Source organism: Symphalangus syndactylus, chromosome 1 (genome assembly GCF_028878055.3).
Source record: "Symphalangus syndactylus isolate Jambi chromosome 1, NHGRI_mSymSyn1-v2.1_pri, whole genome shotgun sequence".
Taxonomy (NCBI): domain Eukaryota; kingdom Metazoa; phylum Chordata; class Mammalia; order Primates; family Hylobatidae; genus Symphalangus; species Symphalangus syndactylus.
This window is the reverse complement of record NC_072423.2, coordinates 95,568,729-95,588,679: the sequence shown is the minus strand read 5'-3', so window position 1 is coordinate 95,588,679 and position 19,951 is coordinate 95,568,729. Positions and strand designations below refer to the sequence as shown.

Here is a 19,951-nt window from a genome sequence, read left to right as displayed (position 1 = left end):
TAGGCTGGTCTCAAACTCCTGGCCTCAAGCAATCTTTCTGCCTTGGCCTCCCAAAGTTCTGGGACTACAGGTGTGAGACATCATGACCAGCCTGTTTCTTATTCTCAAGTATATTTCCTCCACTAAATAAATCTTTGGTTCTGAGCAAATTTCCAAATTCATTCAAAGGTCAGCATTGTGTGAGGGGGCCCATGAATCACAAATGGCCGAAAACTGGCCCCATGATACCTATAAGTTTGCTCTCACACATGCTACACCTTCCACTGAAGAGGTCTGAGGTTGCTGTTTGATAGTAACAAGGAGAAAAAATCAGGCCATCTTTCTCTCCTAGAAAGAATCTAGTAAAATTTTGTTACTTTCCAATACCTCTTTTCTAAACAGAGAGAAAATAGTCAACCTGAGAAAGCTGATTAAGAATGAATTAATTAATAGAGAGGAAATATTAATGAACCTTTTCCTTTCTCTCTAATCAGGTCATCCAAGGAAACACATCTACAAAAATTGGCTCAAAGGCTTAAATTTGTGTCAGTACAACTATGATGATGAGCTGCTACCTGTAAGGATTGTTCATTATTAGAGGATCACTAAAGAAAGATATGGGGTAGGGAAATTATTACCTGTATATTAAATGACAAAAATATTCTCATCTGAGGTGTAATTTTGGGTGAGAATAAGAAAACAGACTAAGAACCACAGGCAGTCTCTTTAAGCCTTAAGAGACTTTGACTACTAGTGTTGCCTCTGGGCACATAAATAGAGGCAGAAACTAATGAATAAAGACTAAATTAGGGCTGGACACGTTGGCTCACATCTGTAATCCCAGCTCTTTGAAAGGCCGAGGCAGGAGAATTGCTTGAGTCCAGGAGTTTGAGACCGGCCTAGGCAACACCCTCATCTCTACAAAAAAAAGTTGTGTTTTTTTTTTTAATTTGCAGTATATGGGCTGGGCACAGTGGCTCACGCCCGTAATCTCAGCACTTTGGGAGACCAAGGCAGGTGGATCATGAGGTCAGGAGATCAAGACCATCCTGGCCAACATGGTGAAACCCCATTTCTACTAAAAATACAAGAAAATTAGCCGGGCGTGGTGGCACGCGCCTGTACTCCCAGCTACTCAGGAGGCTGAGGCAGGAGAATCACTTGAACCTGGGAGGTGGAGGTTGCAGTGAGCTGAGATCTGCACTCCCGCCTGGGTGACACAGCGAGACTCCGTCTCAAAAAAAAAAAAAAAATTAGCAGCGTATGGTAGCATATTTCTGTGATCCTAGCTACTAGCTACTCGGGAGGCTGAGGTGGGAAAATGACTTGAGCCCAGGAGTTCGAGGCTACAGTGAGCTATGTTGGCACCTGGGTTGAACAGAGTGAGACCCTGTCTCAAAAAAAGAAAAAATAAATTAATTGGACTTAAGCATATGTTAGGTCTTTTCTTGATATAATTCATTTTCACTTTGGATTCTGTGGTAGTTAAATGGCACAGGAAGGCAAGACAGAAGGGCTCTGTGTGTTCCATATTGTTTACCACCTCCTCCATGGATTTTTTACATTATTTATTTATTTATTTATTTATTTTGAGACAGAGTCTTGCTCTGTCGCTGGAGTGCGGTGGCGTGATGTCGGCTCACTGCAACCTCCGCCTCCTGGGTTCAAGTGATTCTCATGCTTTGGTCTCCCAAGTAGCTGGGATTACAGGCATGTGCTACCACGCCCAGCTAATTTTTGTATTTTTATTGTTGGCCAGGCTGGTCTCGAACTCTTGACCTCAAGTGATCCATCCACTTCAGCCTCCCAAAGTGCTGGGATTACAGGCATGAGCCACTGCGCCTAGCCAGATTTACTTTCTTGGAGTCTGAAGAAGATGGAGATGGGCAGAGAGATGATTTCCAAACCTACGCGAAATGCTGATGCACAAAAAATAATGTACGATGAATTCCTCTGTATTCATACTATCTCTCTAGCCAAGAATTCAAGTAAAGTTTTAAATTCATAGTCTTCTCTTCTCATGCCTAAATGGGATTGAAACTAGCAGGGTCTGTTTCATTTCATTTACAGAAGAAAATAAGGCCTGGAGAGAAGAAGGCACATGTCTTCAGGTCATTTAGAGTAGATTCAAATACATACATAACTTAAAATAGCAGTTTTCAACATAAAAAAAGTTTTACTTCTGCTTTTCTTATAGAGAAGCTGACACCTGGCACTTACAAATGACGAGTGAGACAATTTCCAATTTCTATCTACATTCGTACTCGAGAGGAGAGTAAAACATGCAGAGAGACAACAAGGCTTTACGCCTTCACCTCACATAATGCTGAGAGTCGACCACAAGAGCAATTCCATTCCCAAGGTTCAAAGTGGGTTCATTCTCTACCCTGCAAAGCAAAGGAAAGCTAAGCCATCTCTCAAAGATTCTAAAATCAATCTGTTTGACACAAATTTTGGCCCATGACTACTACCACCCCAGCGATTACTAGAATTCAGTAACTAATTAACCAGGGGGAAAATGGCAATCTTTCAGTTTACCCCCTAGAGACAGGGATGAATCCACTAAAATAATAAAATGTGTGGGTGTCAGAAAATTAGTTTCAAGGTGACTTTGGGTCAAGATATCAAACTGTGAATCTTTTGGAAATAGGACAATAATAGCTGAGAAAAATTGCAGAGCCATAACATCATCTTAAGCCATAGACCTAAGAACTTACCCAAAGATCTCTGTGGAGAGGATTCCATTTACCTTTACACTGAAATGAAATCTGACCTGCACAACAATAAATTAAGTGTGAGATTTAACATGAGCCAAGATACAGATTAAAAACTTCTGTATCTAATCTCTAAAGGAAAAGAGTAAGTTTAAAAATTTTTAAATTAACATTACTTTTAATTGATAAACTATAACTATACCTTCATAGGGTACAATGTGGTGTTTTGATATATGTATACAATGTGGAATGATTAAATCAAGTAGATTAACATCTACACATAACTTACTAGCATTTTTTGTGGTGAGAGACATATGAAATTTACTCAGCTATTTTGAAATATATAATTCATTATTATTGACTATAGTCACCCCCCTGTGAAATAAGATTCTAAAAACTTATTCCTCCTGTCTAACTGAAACTTTGTACCCTTTAACTAACAACTCCCTATTTCCTTCCTCAACCCACTCCCAGCCTCTGGTAACCACCATTCTATTCTCTACTATGAATTTGACTTTTTCAGATTCCACATATAAGTGAAATCATACAGTATTTGTCTTTCTGTTGATAAAGGAAATGTGGTATATACACAATGGAATACAGTTTTTTTTCTTTTTGAGACAGGGTCTTGCTCTGTTGCCCAGCCTGGAGTGCAGTGGTGTGATCTTGGTCTCCCAGGCTCAAGCAATCCTCCCACCTCAGCCTCCTGAGTAGCTGGGACCACAGGCATGTGCCACTACACCCAGCTACTTTTTGCATTTTTTTGTAGAGACAGGGTTTCACCATATTGCCCAGGCTGGTCTTGAACTCCCAGGGTCAAGTGATCCTCCTGCCTCAGCCTCCCAAAGTGCTAGGATATAGGAATGAGCCACCATACCCAGCCTAGTCAGCCTTTAAAAAGAAGGAAATCCTGTCATTTGCGACATGGATGAACCTAGAGGAACAAGATTTTTTTTTTTTTTTTTTTTTTGAGACGGAGTTTCAGTCTGTCGCCCAGGCTGGAGTGCAGAGTGCAATGGCGCAATCTCGGCTCACTGCAGCCTCCGCCTCCCAGGTTCAAGCAATTCTCCTGCCTCAGCCTCCCGAGTAGCTGGGACTACAAGCATGCGCCACTGTGCCCAGCTAATATTTGTATTTTTAGTAGAGATGGGGTTTCGCCATGTTGGCCAGCCTGGTCTTGAACTCCTGACCACCCAAGTGAGTGATCCACCCACCTCGGCTTCCCAAAGTGCTGGGATTACAGGCGTGAGCCACTGTGCTCAGCCAGGAAAAAGACATTTTTTTTTTTTTTGAAATGGAGTCTCACTCTGTCACCCAGCCTGGAGTGCAGTGGCAAAATCTGGGCTCACTGCAACCTCCACCTCCCAGGTTCAAGCAATTCTCCTGCCTCAGCCTCCTGAGTAGCTGGGACTACAGGCACGCGCCACCATGCCCAGCTAATATTTGTTTTTGTTTTTGAGACAGAGTCTTGCTCTGTCACCCATGCTGGAGTGCAATGGCACAATCTCAGCTCACTGCAACCTCCGCCTCCCAGGTTCAAGTGATCCTCCTCAGCCTTCTGAGTAGCTGGGACTACAGGCACGCGCCACCATGCCCGGCTAATTTTTGTATTTTTAGTAGAGACGGGGTTTTACCATGTTGGCCAGGCTTGTCTCAAACTCCTGACCTCAGGTGATCTGCCCACCTCTGCCTCCCAAAGTGCCGGGATTACAGGCGTGAGCCACCGTGCCCAGCCAATATTTGTATTTTTAGTAGAGACAAGGTTTCACCATGTTGGCCAGGATGGTCTCAATCTCCTGACCTCGTGATCTACCCACCTCAGCCTCCCAAAGTGCTAGGATACACGCATGAGCCACTGCGCCCGGCCGAAAAATACATTCTTTATCACTTGTATTTTCCCTAAACATACTTAATCCTTGCCTGTGTTTAAATTCTAAATCTTAAATATATTCAGCCCTATATCACAGCTCCAGGTTGTCACAAATTATCGGAAATCCCTGCCCCTTTGCCATTCTCTCAACCCCTATCCCTTTTTTTTTTTTTTTTTTTTTTTTGAGACAGAGTCACTTTGTCACCTAAGCTGGAGTGCAGTGGTGCAAACACGGTTCACTGCAGCCTCAACCTCCTGGGTTCAAGCGATTCTCCTGCCTCAGCCCCTCAAGTAGCTGGGACCACAGGCGTATGGAACCACACTCGACTAATTTTTCTATTTTTAGTAGAGACAGAGTTTCACCATCTTGCCCAGGCTGATCTGGAACTCCTGAGCTCAAGCAATCTGCCCAAGTCGGCCTTCCAAAGTGCTGGGATTAAAGGTGTGAACCACCACACCCAGCCCCCTCACCTTCTTTTTAAAGGAACTATCCATTTTTATTTCTATTATTTTCATATGTGGAACATTCCATGCTTTTTTCTTTGCTTTTTCTTCCTGTTCCCCAACTGATTTTTATATCCTCTCCAGTGTATCTCATTGTTCTAATTATTCTCTCCCTTCACCTATATTTTTCTGTGGAACATAAAGTAAGAAGTGACTCTAGAACCAGACTAAGTTCAAATCCTGACTCTCCAAGTTATTTACTCTCTGTACCATAGTTTTCTCAGCTACAAAATGCTAATGATGATGATAAAACTTACTTCACAAGGGGTGTTGTAAGAGTTAAGTGAGCGAGTCACAAAGAGCACTTAGAATAGTGACTGAAACAATAAGCAAAAAGTAGGAAGATGGCAGAAGGGGGATGTCATAGATATGCTTAACTGTGTTTATCTTTATAAACATATCTAACTACAGATAATAAAAAATTTAGCTCTCTAATATTCAAAATATTCTATTAAAATTTCTTGGCCAGGCATGATGGCTCACGCCTGTAATCCCAGCATTTTGGGAGTCCAAGACAGGTGGATCACTTGAGGCTAGGAGTTCAAGATCAGCTTGGCCAACATGGCAAAACCCCATCTCTACTGAAAATACAAAAATTAGCCAGGTGTAGTGGTGCACACCTGTAATCCCAGCTACTCAGGGAGCTGAGGCAGGAGAATCACTTGAACCTGGGAGATGGAGGCTGCAGTGATCTGAGATCAAGCCACTGCTCTCCAGTGTGGGTGACAGAGCAAAACCCTGTCTCAGAAAAAAAAAAAAAAAAATCCTTATTTGTTCTTATAGTCACTTTAGAAAAGGAGATAAACAGTAAGGTTTATTATCTAGGTTTAACAAAAAACAAAGCACAGAGGAGGGAAGGGGTATCTAAAGTGATACAATAAAGCAATAAAAAAAGTGAAAATAACCCAAAACAAAGCTCTCTCTATCCAGAGGTTTCTCAGCTATAACACATAATCAACATTAAGATTGCCTTGGCCGGTTGTGATGACTCAGGCCTGTAATCCCAGGACTTTGGGAGGCTGAGGTGTGTGGATCACCTGAGGTCAGGAGTTTGAGACCAGCCTGGCAAGTGAAACCCTGTCTCTACTAAAAATACAAAAATTAGCCGGGCATGGTGGTGCACACCTGTAATCCCAGCTGCTAGGAAGGCAGAGGCAGGAGAATGGCTTGAATCTGGGAGGCAGAGGTTGCAGGGAGCCGAGATCATGCTACTGCCTCCAGCCTAGGCAACAGAGTGAGATTCGTCTCAAAAAAAAAAAAAAAAAAAAAAGATTGCTTTGGGCCAGGTGCAGTGCCTCACACCTGTAATCCCAGCACATTGGGAGGCCAAAGCGGGAGGATTGTTTAAGCCCGGGAGTTAGAGACTAGCCTGGGCAATATAGTGAGACCTTGTCTCTCTAAAAAAAAAAAAAAAAAAAAAAACAACTGTCTTAAGGACATAGAAACCAAATCAATTCAATATTGAAAGTTGTCTTTTTATTTTTTTTTTTTTTTCCGAGACAGGGTCTCGCTCTGTCACCTAGGCTGGAGGGCAGTGGCACAATCATGGCTCACTGCAGCCTCAACCTCCTGGGCTCAAGCAATCCTCTCACCTCACCCTCCTGAGGAACTGGGATTACAGGAGCTCACTACCACACCTGGCTAATTTTTAAAAATTTTTTTGTAGAGACAGAGTCTCACCATTGTTGCCTTGGCTGGTCTTAAACTCCTGGACTCAAGCGATCCTCCCGCCTCAGCCTCCCAAAGTGTTGGGATTACAGGTATGAGCCACCATGACCTCAAAAATTAAATGTTTTAATCATCTTCATTGAAAGAAAAAGAACCAATCATATCTGTCCATGTCCTACACAGTAAATGTCTCTGGAAAACAATGACTTAAATAAGAGAATCATTATTGTACAAAGGAACAGCTTACCTTAGGGTGCACCATGATGATTTTACGTAAAAAATGCTTTATAACCAGACAATCTGTCATCAAGGTTCTGGGCTTTTCATCAACCTGTAATAACACAACAAAAACACCTACCACACATACACAATCTCAAGAGCACAAATGAATTTAATTATGGTATTTCCTCTTCTAAAAGTAACTATACCTCAGAAAGCTTTTTGGACAACCAAAGGGAGCCATCTCTGGGAATGAGAATTGTATGCAAAAGAAAATCTGAATAGCCATCACTTCTTGGGTTAGAGTATCTATTACATGGAACTTCAGAAGACACAAGAACAAAGATCAGAGTAAAACTCATAATGTCAAAACCACCTTTGGGGACAAATTTAAAAGTAATTCAGACTGAAGTTGATAAGAATAACTCCACCATCCTAATGTGCTTTGGAACAATCTGTATTAAGAATCTGAGTTATGCTTTTTTAGACAGAAATTTTTAAAAAAGAATCTGAGCAGAGTCGAAGGAGCAAACACTAAAAGGAACCTATTTTTGACATCAATCCATTAATCCAAACATTTATTTATAAGGAAAAGCTGAAGAGCAAAAAGCTCAAAAGTCAGAAGAACTGTGTTCTAGTACTGGTTCTGTAAAAAAAAATTACTTAAATACTCATGAAAAAAAAAAATCACTGCTCTGGACCTCATTTCCTAATCTGCAAAACAGGGATAAAACCTACCCCTTTGACCTCACAGAACTGTTTTAAGGATGCATATATTTTAAATTATAGGCCAGGTGTGTTGGCTCATGCCTGTAATCCCGGCACTTTGGGAGGCCGAGGTGGGCGAATCATGTGAGGTCAGGAGTTCAAGACCAACCTGGCCAACATGGTGAAACCCCATCTCTACTAAAAATACAGAAATTAGCCAGGTGTGGTGGCATGCGCCTGCAATCCCAGCTACTCAGGAGGCTAAGGCGGGAGAATTGCTTGAACCTGGGAGGTGGAGGTTGCAGTGAACCAAGATGGTGCCCCTGCACTCTAGCCTGGGTGACAGAGCTAAACTCTGTCTCAAAAAAAAAAAAAAAAAAGGAAAGAAAGTATATATTACACATGGTAACAATAATAGATATCACTCATTGAATAGCTACTATGTGACAAGTATTGTGCAGTTGCTATATATATACTACCTCACAATAATCCTGTAAGGTAGGTATTACAATCTCTTCTTTGTAGATTTTTTTTTTTTTGAGATGGAGTTTTGCTCTTGTTGCCCAGGCTGGAGTACAGTGGTGTGATCTCAGCTCACTGCAACCTCTGCCTCCCATGTTCAAGCGATTCTCCTGCCTCAGCCTCCTGAATAGTTGGGACTACAGGTACGCGCCACCATGCCTGGCTGATTTTTTGTATTTTCTGTAGAGACGGGGTTTCGCCATGTTGGCCAGGCTGGTCTTGAACTCCTGACCTCAGGTGATCTGCCCACCTCGGCCTCCCAAAATGCTGGGATTACAGACGTGAGCCACCGCGCCTGACCCCTTCTTTGTAGATTTTTTTAAAAAGGCTCAGAGAAGTTAAGCAACATGCCTAAGGTCACTTAGCTGTTCAGTGGTACAGCCAGAACTTGACTGTAAGTCTTTCTTTTTTGTTTTGTGAGTGACCTTAAGTCTTTCTAATACTAATTGCCCATGTTCTTGCCAATATACTACAAATACTTCCCTACAAATATAAGATTTACCACTAGGTGAAGACTTTACTGCAGGAATGGTGCTAAGGTATCTTATTTATATTATCTCATTTAACCTCACAAAAACTCTATTAGGTACCCAAATTTTATAAATAAAAGATTGTGCAGGATCTGGATTTTTAAAAATGAAGGAAAATAAAAATAAATATTTTACAAATGAGTCTCAAAAAGGTTAAACAGCTTGTCCAAGGTTAGCCAGGTCGATTTGGCTCTAAATCTTTAGCATTAACCACTTACCTATACTGACTCACTATTATAGTGTTCCTAAAACCGAAGTTAGAAATAGTCTCCTAGAAAATGCAGAAGTCCAAAAAAATGAAAGAAGAAATACAATCAGAAATCAGTAGGTTTTTATTGTTGGCTCAGAGAATACAGTGCCATGTACTAGGTATATGTTTAAAAAAAAAAAAAAAGGTCCCAAATGTCAAAATTTGATAACACAAAAAGAAGAAACACGCAAATATAGAAGGATAAACTATTACAATATTTTTATTTTATTTATTACTTTTTTTTTTTTTTTTTTTTTTTTTAGAAACAGGGTCTCGCTTTGTCACTCAGGCTGGAATGCAGTGGCATGATCATAGCTAACTGTAACCTCGAACTCCTGGGCTCCAACGACCCTCCCACCTCAGCTTCCCAAGTAGCTGGGACTACAGGTGTGTAGCACCACACCTGGCTAATTTTTATTTTTTAATTTTCTGTAGAGACAGGGTCTCATTATGTTGCCCAGGCTGGTCTCAAACTCTTGGCCTCAAGCAGTCCTCCCACCTTGGCCTCCCAAAGCGCTAGAATTACAGACATAAGCCACACTGCACCTGGCCTTTTAATGTTTTTTATAAGTACACTGAAAAAGAAGTCAAAAACTGTGGCAATAGGTTGGGATTAAAAATAGAAAAAATTGGGCCAGCTGTGGTGGCTCACACCTGTAATCCCAGCACTTTGGGAGGCCAAGGCGGGTGGATCACCTGAAGTCAGGAGTTCAAGACCAGGGCTGGCCAAGATGGTGAAACCCCATCTCTACTAAAAATACAAAAATTAGCCTGGAATGGTGGCAGGCACCTATGATCCCAGCTACTTGGGAGGCTGAGGCAGAGAACTGCTTGAACCTGGAAGGCGGAGGTTGCAGTAAGCCGAGATCATACCACTGCACTCCAGGCTAGGTGACAGAGCAAGACTCTGTCTAAAAAAAAAAAAAAACAAAAAAAGAAAAAATTATTTGAAAAAATTATTACAAAAATGGGCTGGGCACAGTGGCTCATGCTTGTAATCCCAGCACTTTGGGATGCTGAGGCAGGCAGATCACTTGAGGTCAGGAGTTCAAGATCAGCCTGGCCAACATGGTAAAACCCCATCTCTACTAAAAAAATACAAAAAAAATTAGCTGAGCATGATGGCGTGCACCTGTAATCCCAGCTACTTGGGAGGCTAAGACACGAGAATCGCTTGAACCTGGGATGGAGGTTGCAGTGAGCTGAGATCGTGCTGCTGCACTCCAGCCTGAGTGACAGAGTGAGACTCCATCTCAGAAAAAAACAAAACAAAACATCATTACCAAAATGGATGGGGGATTATTAGAAAATTCTGTAAATATGTCTAGGATTATTCATGCATGTAAACAGTGGTAATTAAATAATAACTGCAGTCGGTATACATATCATAGTCACATCCTTCATTTTTAAAATTTTAGTATAAAATATTTAAACCAAAAAGCAATAGTCTTTAAAGCGTTTTCTGTACTTACCACTTCCAAAACAACTTCTTGGAACAGTTTCAAAGCTTTGTAGCCTTGGTGATTATAGGGCATATCATAGAGAGGGCTAATTATATCTAACAGTAAGACAACCGAAGTGAAAGTTCCTTGAGCAACTACTGGAGAGAGGCTACAATGAATAATGATGATATTTACTGATTACTTGCTACATGCCAAGCAGTTTCTATGCAAGTAAGAAATAACTCCATTTTATAGAAGAGGATAATGAGACTCAATAAGCTAATTAATTTGTCCAAGGTCACACACAGCTAGTTAAGTTCAAACCTAGAGCTGACTAACTCCAAAGTCCACATTCTACTATGCAATGCTGCCTCTCCGAAAATGTTCATTTTCTGTGTATACAGGTAGCTGGGATTCAAACCTAGAGCTGACTAACTCCAAAGTCCACACTCTACTATGCAATGCTGCCTCTCCAAAGATGTTCATTTTCTGTGTATACAGGTAGCTATCTGAATGGGGTAATATATAATCCATCATTATTTTTTATGGAGCCTGACAAGCAATGCTTATGTATGGCTACTTCAATATATGCATTTACTCACTCATAAAATATTAATGTGGCTTATTATGTACCTGGGCTTATAAAAATAAATAAAACAATCTCAGAATTAGAAGACTTCACAGTTCAGTAGATGAGACAGACTGATTTATATGACAATGTGAAATTTAGATAAATGAGGTGCTAAAGGAATAGAGCAGAAGGACTGACACCCATCCCAGAGTTAGGATAAAGTGACTAATGTCAGGTCAGAGAGGATAATACAACACAACTAACCCCTTAAAAGGGGTTAGAGGCCCCTTTTAAGATCTACTCATAGAATTATTAGAGAGAGGAGGCCACGTGCGGTGGCTCACGCCTGTAATCCCAGCACTTTAGGAAGCCAAGGCAGGCGGATCATGAGGTCAGGAGATTGAGACCATCCTGGCTAACACGGCCCGTCTCTACTAAAAATACAAAAAATTAGCCAGGCGTGGTGGCGGGCGCCTGTAGTTCCAGCTACCCGGGAGGCTGAGGCAGGAGAATGGTGTGAACCTGGGAGGCTTGAGCTGAGATTGTACCACTGCACTCCACCCTGGGCCACAGAGCAAGACTCTGTCTCAAAAAAAAAAAAAAAAATTATTAGAAAGAGGAAGAGAGAGATGGCAAAGCCTTTTACAGTTGGGTGTTGGGTGTTAGAGACCCAGTACCCCAGCCTGACATACCTACAGAAGCAGTGAACTTACTTATTTACTGTTATGAAAAAAATAGATGCTGCCAGCCCTGCACAGCAGAAACCACTATTGAATCATACGGTTTTAGCCTTCACCTTGAAATGTGTCTAATTATGTGACAGAATATAGAAGTATGTTTTCAAATATGAACTTATGCAGTCATGAGCCCTTATATCACTTTCTAGAAGAAAGTCTGTCTCTCACCCCCTCACCTTAGATACATACACACAGAAGTACAGATGTATAAATATATAGATATGTTTGTGCATACATGTGTTTGTATGTATATATGTATAACTCCATTCACTTGATCACTTAGTATTATTACAAAAATAAATATTAAACTGGATAAAGCTGTCAAGAAGATCTTATAAAATCAGATTGCTTTTGGAGGGACATGTTACCCAGCCTAATGAACCCCAAAATGTAAGACTCGCTGTGGGCATAAACACAAAACCCAATTATCTCTCCTAAATGAAACTTTCCTCAGTCTTCCTTGAAATTAACTTTCCTCCCAAGCCCAAATTAATGGATCATTTATTATAGCTTTTCCATGGATGTCTCTATTAGTCTTTGCTGTGAACCTTGCTACTTAACCTTTCTCCTCAGTTGAGGCATGCATGATGAAATCTTTTACAATCTCCCTTTTATCTCTTCTCATTCCCTTCATTCAAATATTGTCTACGTAGCTGCACAGTACCAAAAACAATGAGATATAATGGAAGAAATGCACAAGGAAATCCTTGTTCCCTTGAGGCTAATGCCACTTGACTATACTATTATTTTACTTCTCATCTCCATCACCAGCTGATTCCTGGTCACTAAGCTCACAGTTTTCCTCTGTATGCCAAATGCTGTCATCATCTTGACTGACATCCACATCCAAGCAGATAACTAGCCTAAGCAATAACTTAGTCTCACAGTTCCCTGACCTCTTCAACAATAATGACCTTGACCTCCACTCATTCCCAGCCACCTATTTCCATGGCCACGGCTTGGAACTGTTCCATTCTGAAAATCTTAAATTGAAATGTCCCTCTCCATTGTGAAAAGATGTACACCAAGGTATTTACAATGGCTGCCTTGAAAGGCCAAATTATATGTATTCCAAATGTTTGTTTTGATCATACTTTGATTTTTCTGAGGGAAACACTACTTTTGCAATAAAGAAAAAAATAAGAGAAACTTTATCACTCTGATAACAACTTCCTATTCTTTCAAGTGTCAGACTCTCCTACACCCAGCAAATCCGTTTTTCAGTCTCGTCAAGACCTCCAGACTTTGACCTCCTCCCATGGATTAGGTGCCCTTCCTCCATGCTAACATAGCATTCAGGACTCACTTCTATCATCCATCCTGGGAATCACGCCGTATTGTAATTATGTGTTTACTTCTTGATCTTTCTATTTATATTCCAAGTTCCTTGGGATCAAGTCACATATCTTTTTTTTTTTTTGAGGCAGAGTCTCACTCTGTCGCCCGGGCTGGAGTGCAATGGCGCCATCTCGGCTCACTTCAAGCTCCGCCTCCCGGGTTCACACCATTCTCCTGCCTCAGCCTCCCGAGTAGCTGGGACTACAGGCGCCTGTCACCACACCCGGCTAATTTTTTGTATTTTTAGTAGAGACAGGGTTTCACCGTGTTAGCCAGGATGGTCTCAATCTCCTGACCTCGTGATCCACCCACCTTAGCCTCCCTAAGTGCTGGGATTACAGGTGTGAGCCAAGGCGCCCGGCCAGGATCAAGTAACATATCTTAAGACACTGTACCTACAGATAGTATCTAGCTCACTGACACTGACTTGAACAAACACACGTCTGGATGAATAAATAAACATTGAAATAGCCCTGATCTATAAGAGTCAGACTTTGGTTCAAGTTCTAATTCTGCCACTTAACTGTTGTATGACACTGGGAGAGTCAGTCAAGTTCTTTGAATCTCAACTTTCTGGTCTGTAAAATGGGGTGATAATCCTCATCCTACCCACTTCATAGACTTGTCAGGATGCTTAAATAATATATATAAATGTTATTTATACAACTTACTGCTTGTTCAGGCTGACTGAAACACAGAACCTCATTTCCTAGAATTGCCCTTCTTGGTTCACTGGAATCACCTTTTTATTACTACTTGACATGAACAGTTTCAGAGCTGACTAACCATTAATTGCTCCAGATTGTTTACCCTCCATTCTCCTAAAGAAGATAAGGCACAGCCAGGGATATCTGTTGTCCTGATACCATACCCATTCCTTTCAGAATGAGCATATAATTATCCAAACATGGAGAAAGGCTGCCCAAGGGCTTCCTGGGAGAATGTTTAAAGCACTCTAATTCGTTATGTCTCCACCAACTCTAAGGAAGGAAAATAGGAGATGAGAGAAGTGTTAAAGGGAATGGAGAATGAATTATCACTCTCATAAATCTGGACTACAAATAAGTCGATAAAGAGATCTCTAAACCAAACTAATAAAAATGTATCCAAGTAGGATCTGCACTGGGAGTCACTTTTAATTTTCTTTATTAGGAGATCAAAATTCAAATAAGGGCTTGTTTCAGTGGTTCTCAAATTCATCTGCATATTAGGAATCACCTGGGATCTAAAAAAAATGTTCCAAAGCCTATGCCATACCTATTACGGACTGAATGTGTCCCTCAAAATCCATATACTGACGTCCTAAGCCCCAAAGTGACTGTGTTTGGAGGTAGGGCCCTCAGGAGGTTATTAAGATTAAATGAGGTCATAAGGGTAGGGCCCTGATCCCAGATCTTAATAGGACTGGCGTCCTTATAAAAAGATACACCAGAGCCAGGTGCCAGTAGTTCCCACCTGTAGTCCCAGCTACCAGCTACTTGGCAGGCTGAGGCAGGAAGATCACTTAAGCTCAGGAGTTCAAGTCTGTAGTGTGCTATGACGCACCTGTGAATAGCCACTGCACTCCAGTCTGTGCGACATAGCAAGACCATATCTCTACCAAAAAATTTTTCAATAAAAATAAAGAGACATTAGAGATCTCTTTCTTTTCATCCACATGCAGAAAAAAGGCCATGTAAGGACACAGTAACAAGGCAGTAGTCTACAAGCCAGGAAGAGAGGCCTCACCAGAAGCCAGCCCTGACAGCACCTTGATCTTGGACGTCTAGCCTCCAGAACCGTGAGAAAATATCTCTATTGCTTAAGCCATCTAGTCGGTGGTATTTTGTTACGGCAGCCCAAGAAGACTAATAAGTACAACACCCAGACCAATTAAATCACAATCACTCAGGGTGGGACACAGATGACAGTATTTTGGGAGCTCCTAGGTGATCTAATGTCTGCACAGGCAAGTTTGGGAACCATTGCCTTATTTCATTTCAGTTTGGAACTCTGATGGACCTAGGCTTTTCTTTCTTGTTATTAGATTTGCAGAAAAATAAGAATAAAATCATTAGTAATTTATAAGACCACAACAAAACCTGCCTCAAAAATCATCTGGAAGGGTGTTACCCCTGTCATGTCCTGAGAATAGCTGCCTTCCTCTGAAGTCCAAGTCAGCTTTGCAGAGATTCCGGGCAGTATGGACTGTATTTCTGTGTGAGAAGAAATGGCAACAAAGTCAAACAAGCAGTTTGGATAAGAACCAGGATTTCTGGATTTGTTTATTAAACTGGTGAGCCAAGAAGGCTTTTCCCTGATGAAAAGATTATCTACAAGATTTAAAATATGACTGGAAATGGCTATGCATCAGCAAATTGCTTGAACATTTAGAATTACTTTATGGGATTAGGACATTTAACCTCACCTTTTCAATTTTTTACATTTGCTAAATCAATTTTTATTTTATGTTAATTTCCACAAGGTCATGTTTAATGCCAGATAGCTTCAGAACTGATAGTTCTGATATTCTTGTATTTTTTAATAAATCAACTCATTATGTAATAAATACAAGTCTAGTACATGAACTAATTTAGAGCTGAAGGTTGAAAAATTCAAGAATGACTCTCAGGCATGTAGTGTTTTTGTTTTTTTTTTTTTTTTTTTTTTTAATCGGAGTCTTACTCTGTCACCCTGGCAGGAGTGCAGTGGCACTATCTCGGCTCACTGCAACATCCACCTCCTGGGTTCAAGCGATGCTTATGCCTCAGCCACCCAAGTAGCTGGGATTAGAGGCATGCACCACCATGCCCCGCTAGTTTTTTTCTTTTTCTTTTTTTTTTTTGTATTTTTAATAGAGATGGGGTTTCATCATGTTGGCCAGGCTGGTCTCAAACTCCCGATCTTAGGTGATCCGCCCGCCTCGGCCTCCCAAAGTGCTGGGATTACAGACATGAGCCACCGCGCCTGGCCTGCTTTGTTATTGAGATTGACAATGTTGATATTATACAAGAATTAAACTTTAAAAACCTAATGATGATAAAAATATGCCCTAAAATAACAGCACAAGTTTCTCCTAAGGCTACATATCTCGTAATGTTTTAACCATCTCAAAAAAGTGTGGACATTCCCAAATCAAATCCTAGCTATCGGCTGGGCGCGGTGGCTCACGCCTGTAATTCTAGCACTTTGGGAGTCCAAGGTGGGTGGATCACCTGAGGTCGGGAGTTCGAGACCAGCCTGACCAACATGGTGAAACCCTGTCTCTACTAATAATACAAAAATTAGCTGGGTATGGTGGCATGCTCCTGTAGTCCCAGCTACTCAGGAGGCTGAGGCAGGAGACTCACTTGAACCTGGGAGATGGAAGTTGCAGTGAGCCAAGATCATGCCATTGCACTCCAGCCTGAGCGACAAGAGCAAAACTCCGTCTCAAAACAAAACAAAACAAAAATTGTAGCTATCAATCTTAATGGGTAATATTTTTCTTGCCATTAGTTTGTTTTTCAAACCTAATTGTTACAAAGCCCTTGATAATAGGACAGCAAGGGTATGCTACACTGAAGTTTAATGAACTTAGCACTAAACCAGGATGTCTTGCGTCAATCTTCAGTTTCACCACTGATCAGCTTTCTGACCTAAGGCAACCCCCCTTTTCTGTGATTCAATTACCATTCTGTGAAATAAGAAAAAAATTGTACCGGAATCCTAGTTCAGTTTGATTAGTAAGACAGTACAGAAATGGGGTAAATGTGGATATATGAGAAAAGGTTTGTAAATAACTTTGAATTCTTCAGAAATCTTACTAATTTAAAATAAATTGTGTAGATATTTGGGGGGAAATCAATTTCAGTAGTCTCACTCCACACACACAAACACAAAAATACAGATAGGTTGACTACAGTTAAATGTAAAAAGGTGAAACAATAACTAAGTAAAAGCCTTTGACTTCAAGATGAATAGAGCATATGTTGAAATCTCATCTTCCTGTCCAAACATATAAATTAATACAAACATTTTTAAATCTTAATAAATACATAGTCATGGTGAGAAAAAAAGAAAACAGAAATCTTTTTTTTTTTAAGACAGAGTTTTGCTCTGTCACCCAGGCTGGAGTGCAGTAGCATGATCTTGGCTCACTGCAACCTCTGCCTTCCAGGTTCAACAGAGTCTCCTGCCTCAGCCTCCTGAGTAACTAGGATCACAGGGTTGCGCCACCATGCCTGGCTAATGTTTGTATTTTTAGTAGAGACAGGTTTTGCCATGTTGGCCAGGCTGGTCTCGAACTCTTGGCCTCAAGTGATCTGCCCGCCTTGGCCTCCCAAAGTGCTGGGATTACAGGTGTAAGCCACCATACCTGGCCAGAAAAGAGAAATCTTTATAGACCAGAAATGGAAAGGTGTTCTTCTTCCTCCTCCTTTGAAAAGAACAACAAAAAGGGAACAAAAGAGAGATTCCACAATAGTAGACAAGAACTAAAAAGATGCATAATATTTGGGCCTAGACTAGGAACAAACATAAAGCTAATACTGTAACACTCATAGGTTTAAGAGCAAGAGCCACACACAGGAGGTCTAAGCAAGGGACCAACACATGAACAAGGACTAGAGGTGCACTGCCTGTTTACCTGAATGTTGGTTACAGCCAAGGGGATTCTGGCAGCAGCCTCACTGATATGAGATGAGGGCCATAGAGCCATTTCATGTAAGTGGTGAAAGGACTCAGAACTACATAATCTATTAAGATGCAAGAGCTTTGCATCTTACCACCCATACAAAGATTAATTCTAGGTATACATCATACAAGGCTAAGGCTCAGCAACTCAGAGAGCCTCCTACAGGACAGTTGTCAACACAAAATGTGTTCAGATTAAACAGATCATGAACAATTAGCTCTTAATTAAAAATTACCATGCAAAGAATATTAATACCATGAAAACTACAATACACATCAACCAATGCACTTATACCTAAGGAAATAAAGTTAATAGAACAATCTGGGAGAGATTTTAAAATAAGTATCTATATTTTATACCTTTAAAAAGAAAAAGAAGCCATGAAACAAGGAAACACTGTCGTAAATTAAACAGAAAGTAATGGGGTTTTAGAAACCTTAGAAATTGGCCAGGCATGGTGGCTCATGCCTGTAATCCCAGCACTTTGGGAGGCTAAGGCGGGTGGATCACCTGAGGTCAGGAGTTCAAGACCAGCCTGGACAACATGGTGAAACCCCATCTCCACTAAAAACATTCAAAAAATTAGCCGGGCGTGGTGGCAGGCGCCTGTAATCCCAGCTACTTGGGATGCTGAGGCAAGAGGACTGCTAGAACCTGGGAGGTGGAGGTTGCAGTGAGCTGAGATCACGCCATTGCACTCCAGCCTGGACGATAGAGCGAGATTCTCAAAAAAAACCAAAATCTTAGAAATTAAAGATACAGTGTTTGAAATTAAAACTCTATGGATGGTTAGATTGGACACAGTAAAAGAGCAAATGTAAAAGAAAAGTTAGCATATGAATGCTCATAGCAGGATTACTCATAATAGCTAAAAGTGGAAACAACCCAAATGTCCATCAAATGATGAATGGCTTAACCAAATCGGGAGTATTCAGCCATAAAAAGAAATGAAGTACTGTTACATGAAACAACATGGATAAGCCTTCAAAATATAATGCTTAAAGAACTTGGCCGGGCGCGGTGGCTCACGCTTGTAATCCCAGCACTTTGGGAGGCCGAGGCGGGCGGATCACGAGGTCAGGAGATCGAGACCATGGTGAAACCCCGTCTCTACTAAAAATACAAAAAATTAGCCGGGCGTGGTGGCAGGCGCCTGTAGTCCCAGCTACTCGGAGAGGCTGAGGCAGGAGAATGGCGTGAACCCAGGAGGCAGAGGTTGCAGTGAGCCGAGATCGTGCCACTGCACTCCAGCCTAGGGGACAGAGCGAGACTCCGTCTCAAAAAAAAAAAAAAAAGAACTCACACACAAAATGCTACATATTGTATGATTCCATTTATATGAGATGTCCAAAATAAGCAAATCGACAGAGACAGAAAGTAGATTAGTGTTTGCCAAGGCATAGAGAATGAAAGTAAGCAGAGTGACTGCTAATGAGTACAGTTTCTTTTTCTGGATGAAAATGTACTGGAATTGGATAGTGATAATAGTTATACAGGCAGGAAGCAGTGGCTCACGCCTATAGTCCCAGCACTTTGGGAGGCCAAAGCAGGAGGATCGCTTGAGCCCAGAAGTTTGAGACTACACTGGCCAATGTGGCAAAACCCCATCTCTATAAAAAATACAAAAAAATGGCAGGGTGCAGTGGCTCACGCCTGTAATCCCAGCACTTTGGGAGGCCAAGGCGGGCGAATCACGAGGTCAGGAGATCGAGACCATTCTGGCTAACATGGTGAAACTCTGTCTCTACTAAAAATACAAAAAAAATTAGCCAGGCTTGGTGGTGGGCACCTGTAGTCCCAGCTACTTGGGAGGCTGAGGCAGGAGAATGACATGAGCCCGGGAGGCAGAGCTTGCAGTGAGCCGAGATCGCACCACTGCACTCCAGCCCGGGCAAGAGAGCAAGACTCCGTCTCAGAAACAAAAACAAAACAAAAAACAAACAAAAAAGCAAAAACAAAAAAATTAACCAGGTGTGGTGGTGCACAGCTCTAGTCCCAACTATTCAGAGGGCTGAAGTAGGAGGATTACCTCAGCCCAGGAGATCGAGGCTGCAGTGAACCATGATCACGCCACTGCACTCCTGCCTGGGTGACAGAGTGAGACCCTGCCAAAAAAAATTAGTTATACAACCCTGAAAATATACTAAAAACCACTAAATTGTATACTTTAAAATGGTTGTGTTTATGGTGTATGAATTTTATATCAATTAAAAGAAGAAAAGGCAAGGGACATTAAAAATAGATC

At 41.3% G+C, this 19,951-nt stretch overlaps 1 protein-coding gene and 1 long non-coding RNA gene across 10 annotated transcripts in view; one reads left to right on the top strand and one right to left on the bottom strand.

The window, feature by feature from the left end:
* Positions 1–19,951, bottom strand: part of TOP6BL (TOP6B like initiator of meiotic double strand breaks) — a 105,470-nt gene that overhangs the window by 45,726 nt on the left and 39,793 nt on the right. For 6 of the 9 annotated variants that reach the window (XM_055269428.2, XM_063643574.1, XM_055269351.2 and 3 more), the window contains 4 exons: positions 15,138–15,247; positions 6,983–7,066; positions 2,697–2,752; positions 2,295–2,366 (listed from right to left, as the gene is read on the bottom strand). In XM_055269428.2, coding sequence (XP_055125403.1) covers positions 2,295–2,366; positions 2,697–2,752; positions 6,983–7,066; positions 15,138–15,247 — 322 coding nt within the window. The remainder of the gene's footprint in view (positions 1–2,294; positions 2,367–2,696; positions 2,753–6,982; positions 7,067–15,137; positions 15,248–19,951) is intronic. The other 3 variants (XM_055269262.2, XM_063643567.1, XM_063643577.1) reach the window with 3 other exon arrangements.
* On the top strand, positions 390–14,911 carry LOC134737302 (uncharacterized). Its single transcript, XR_010122047.1, has 3 exons — positions 390–601; positions 1,739–1,917; positions 14,716–14,911. It is a non-coding gene; the product is annotated as an uncharacterized lncRNA (long non-coding RNA).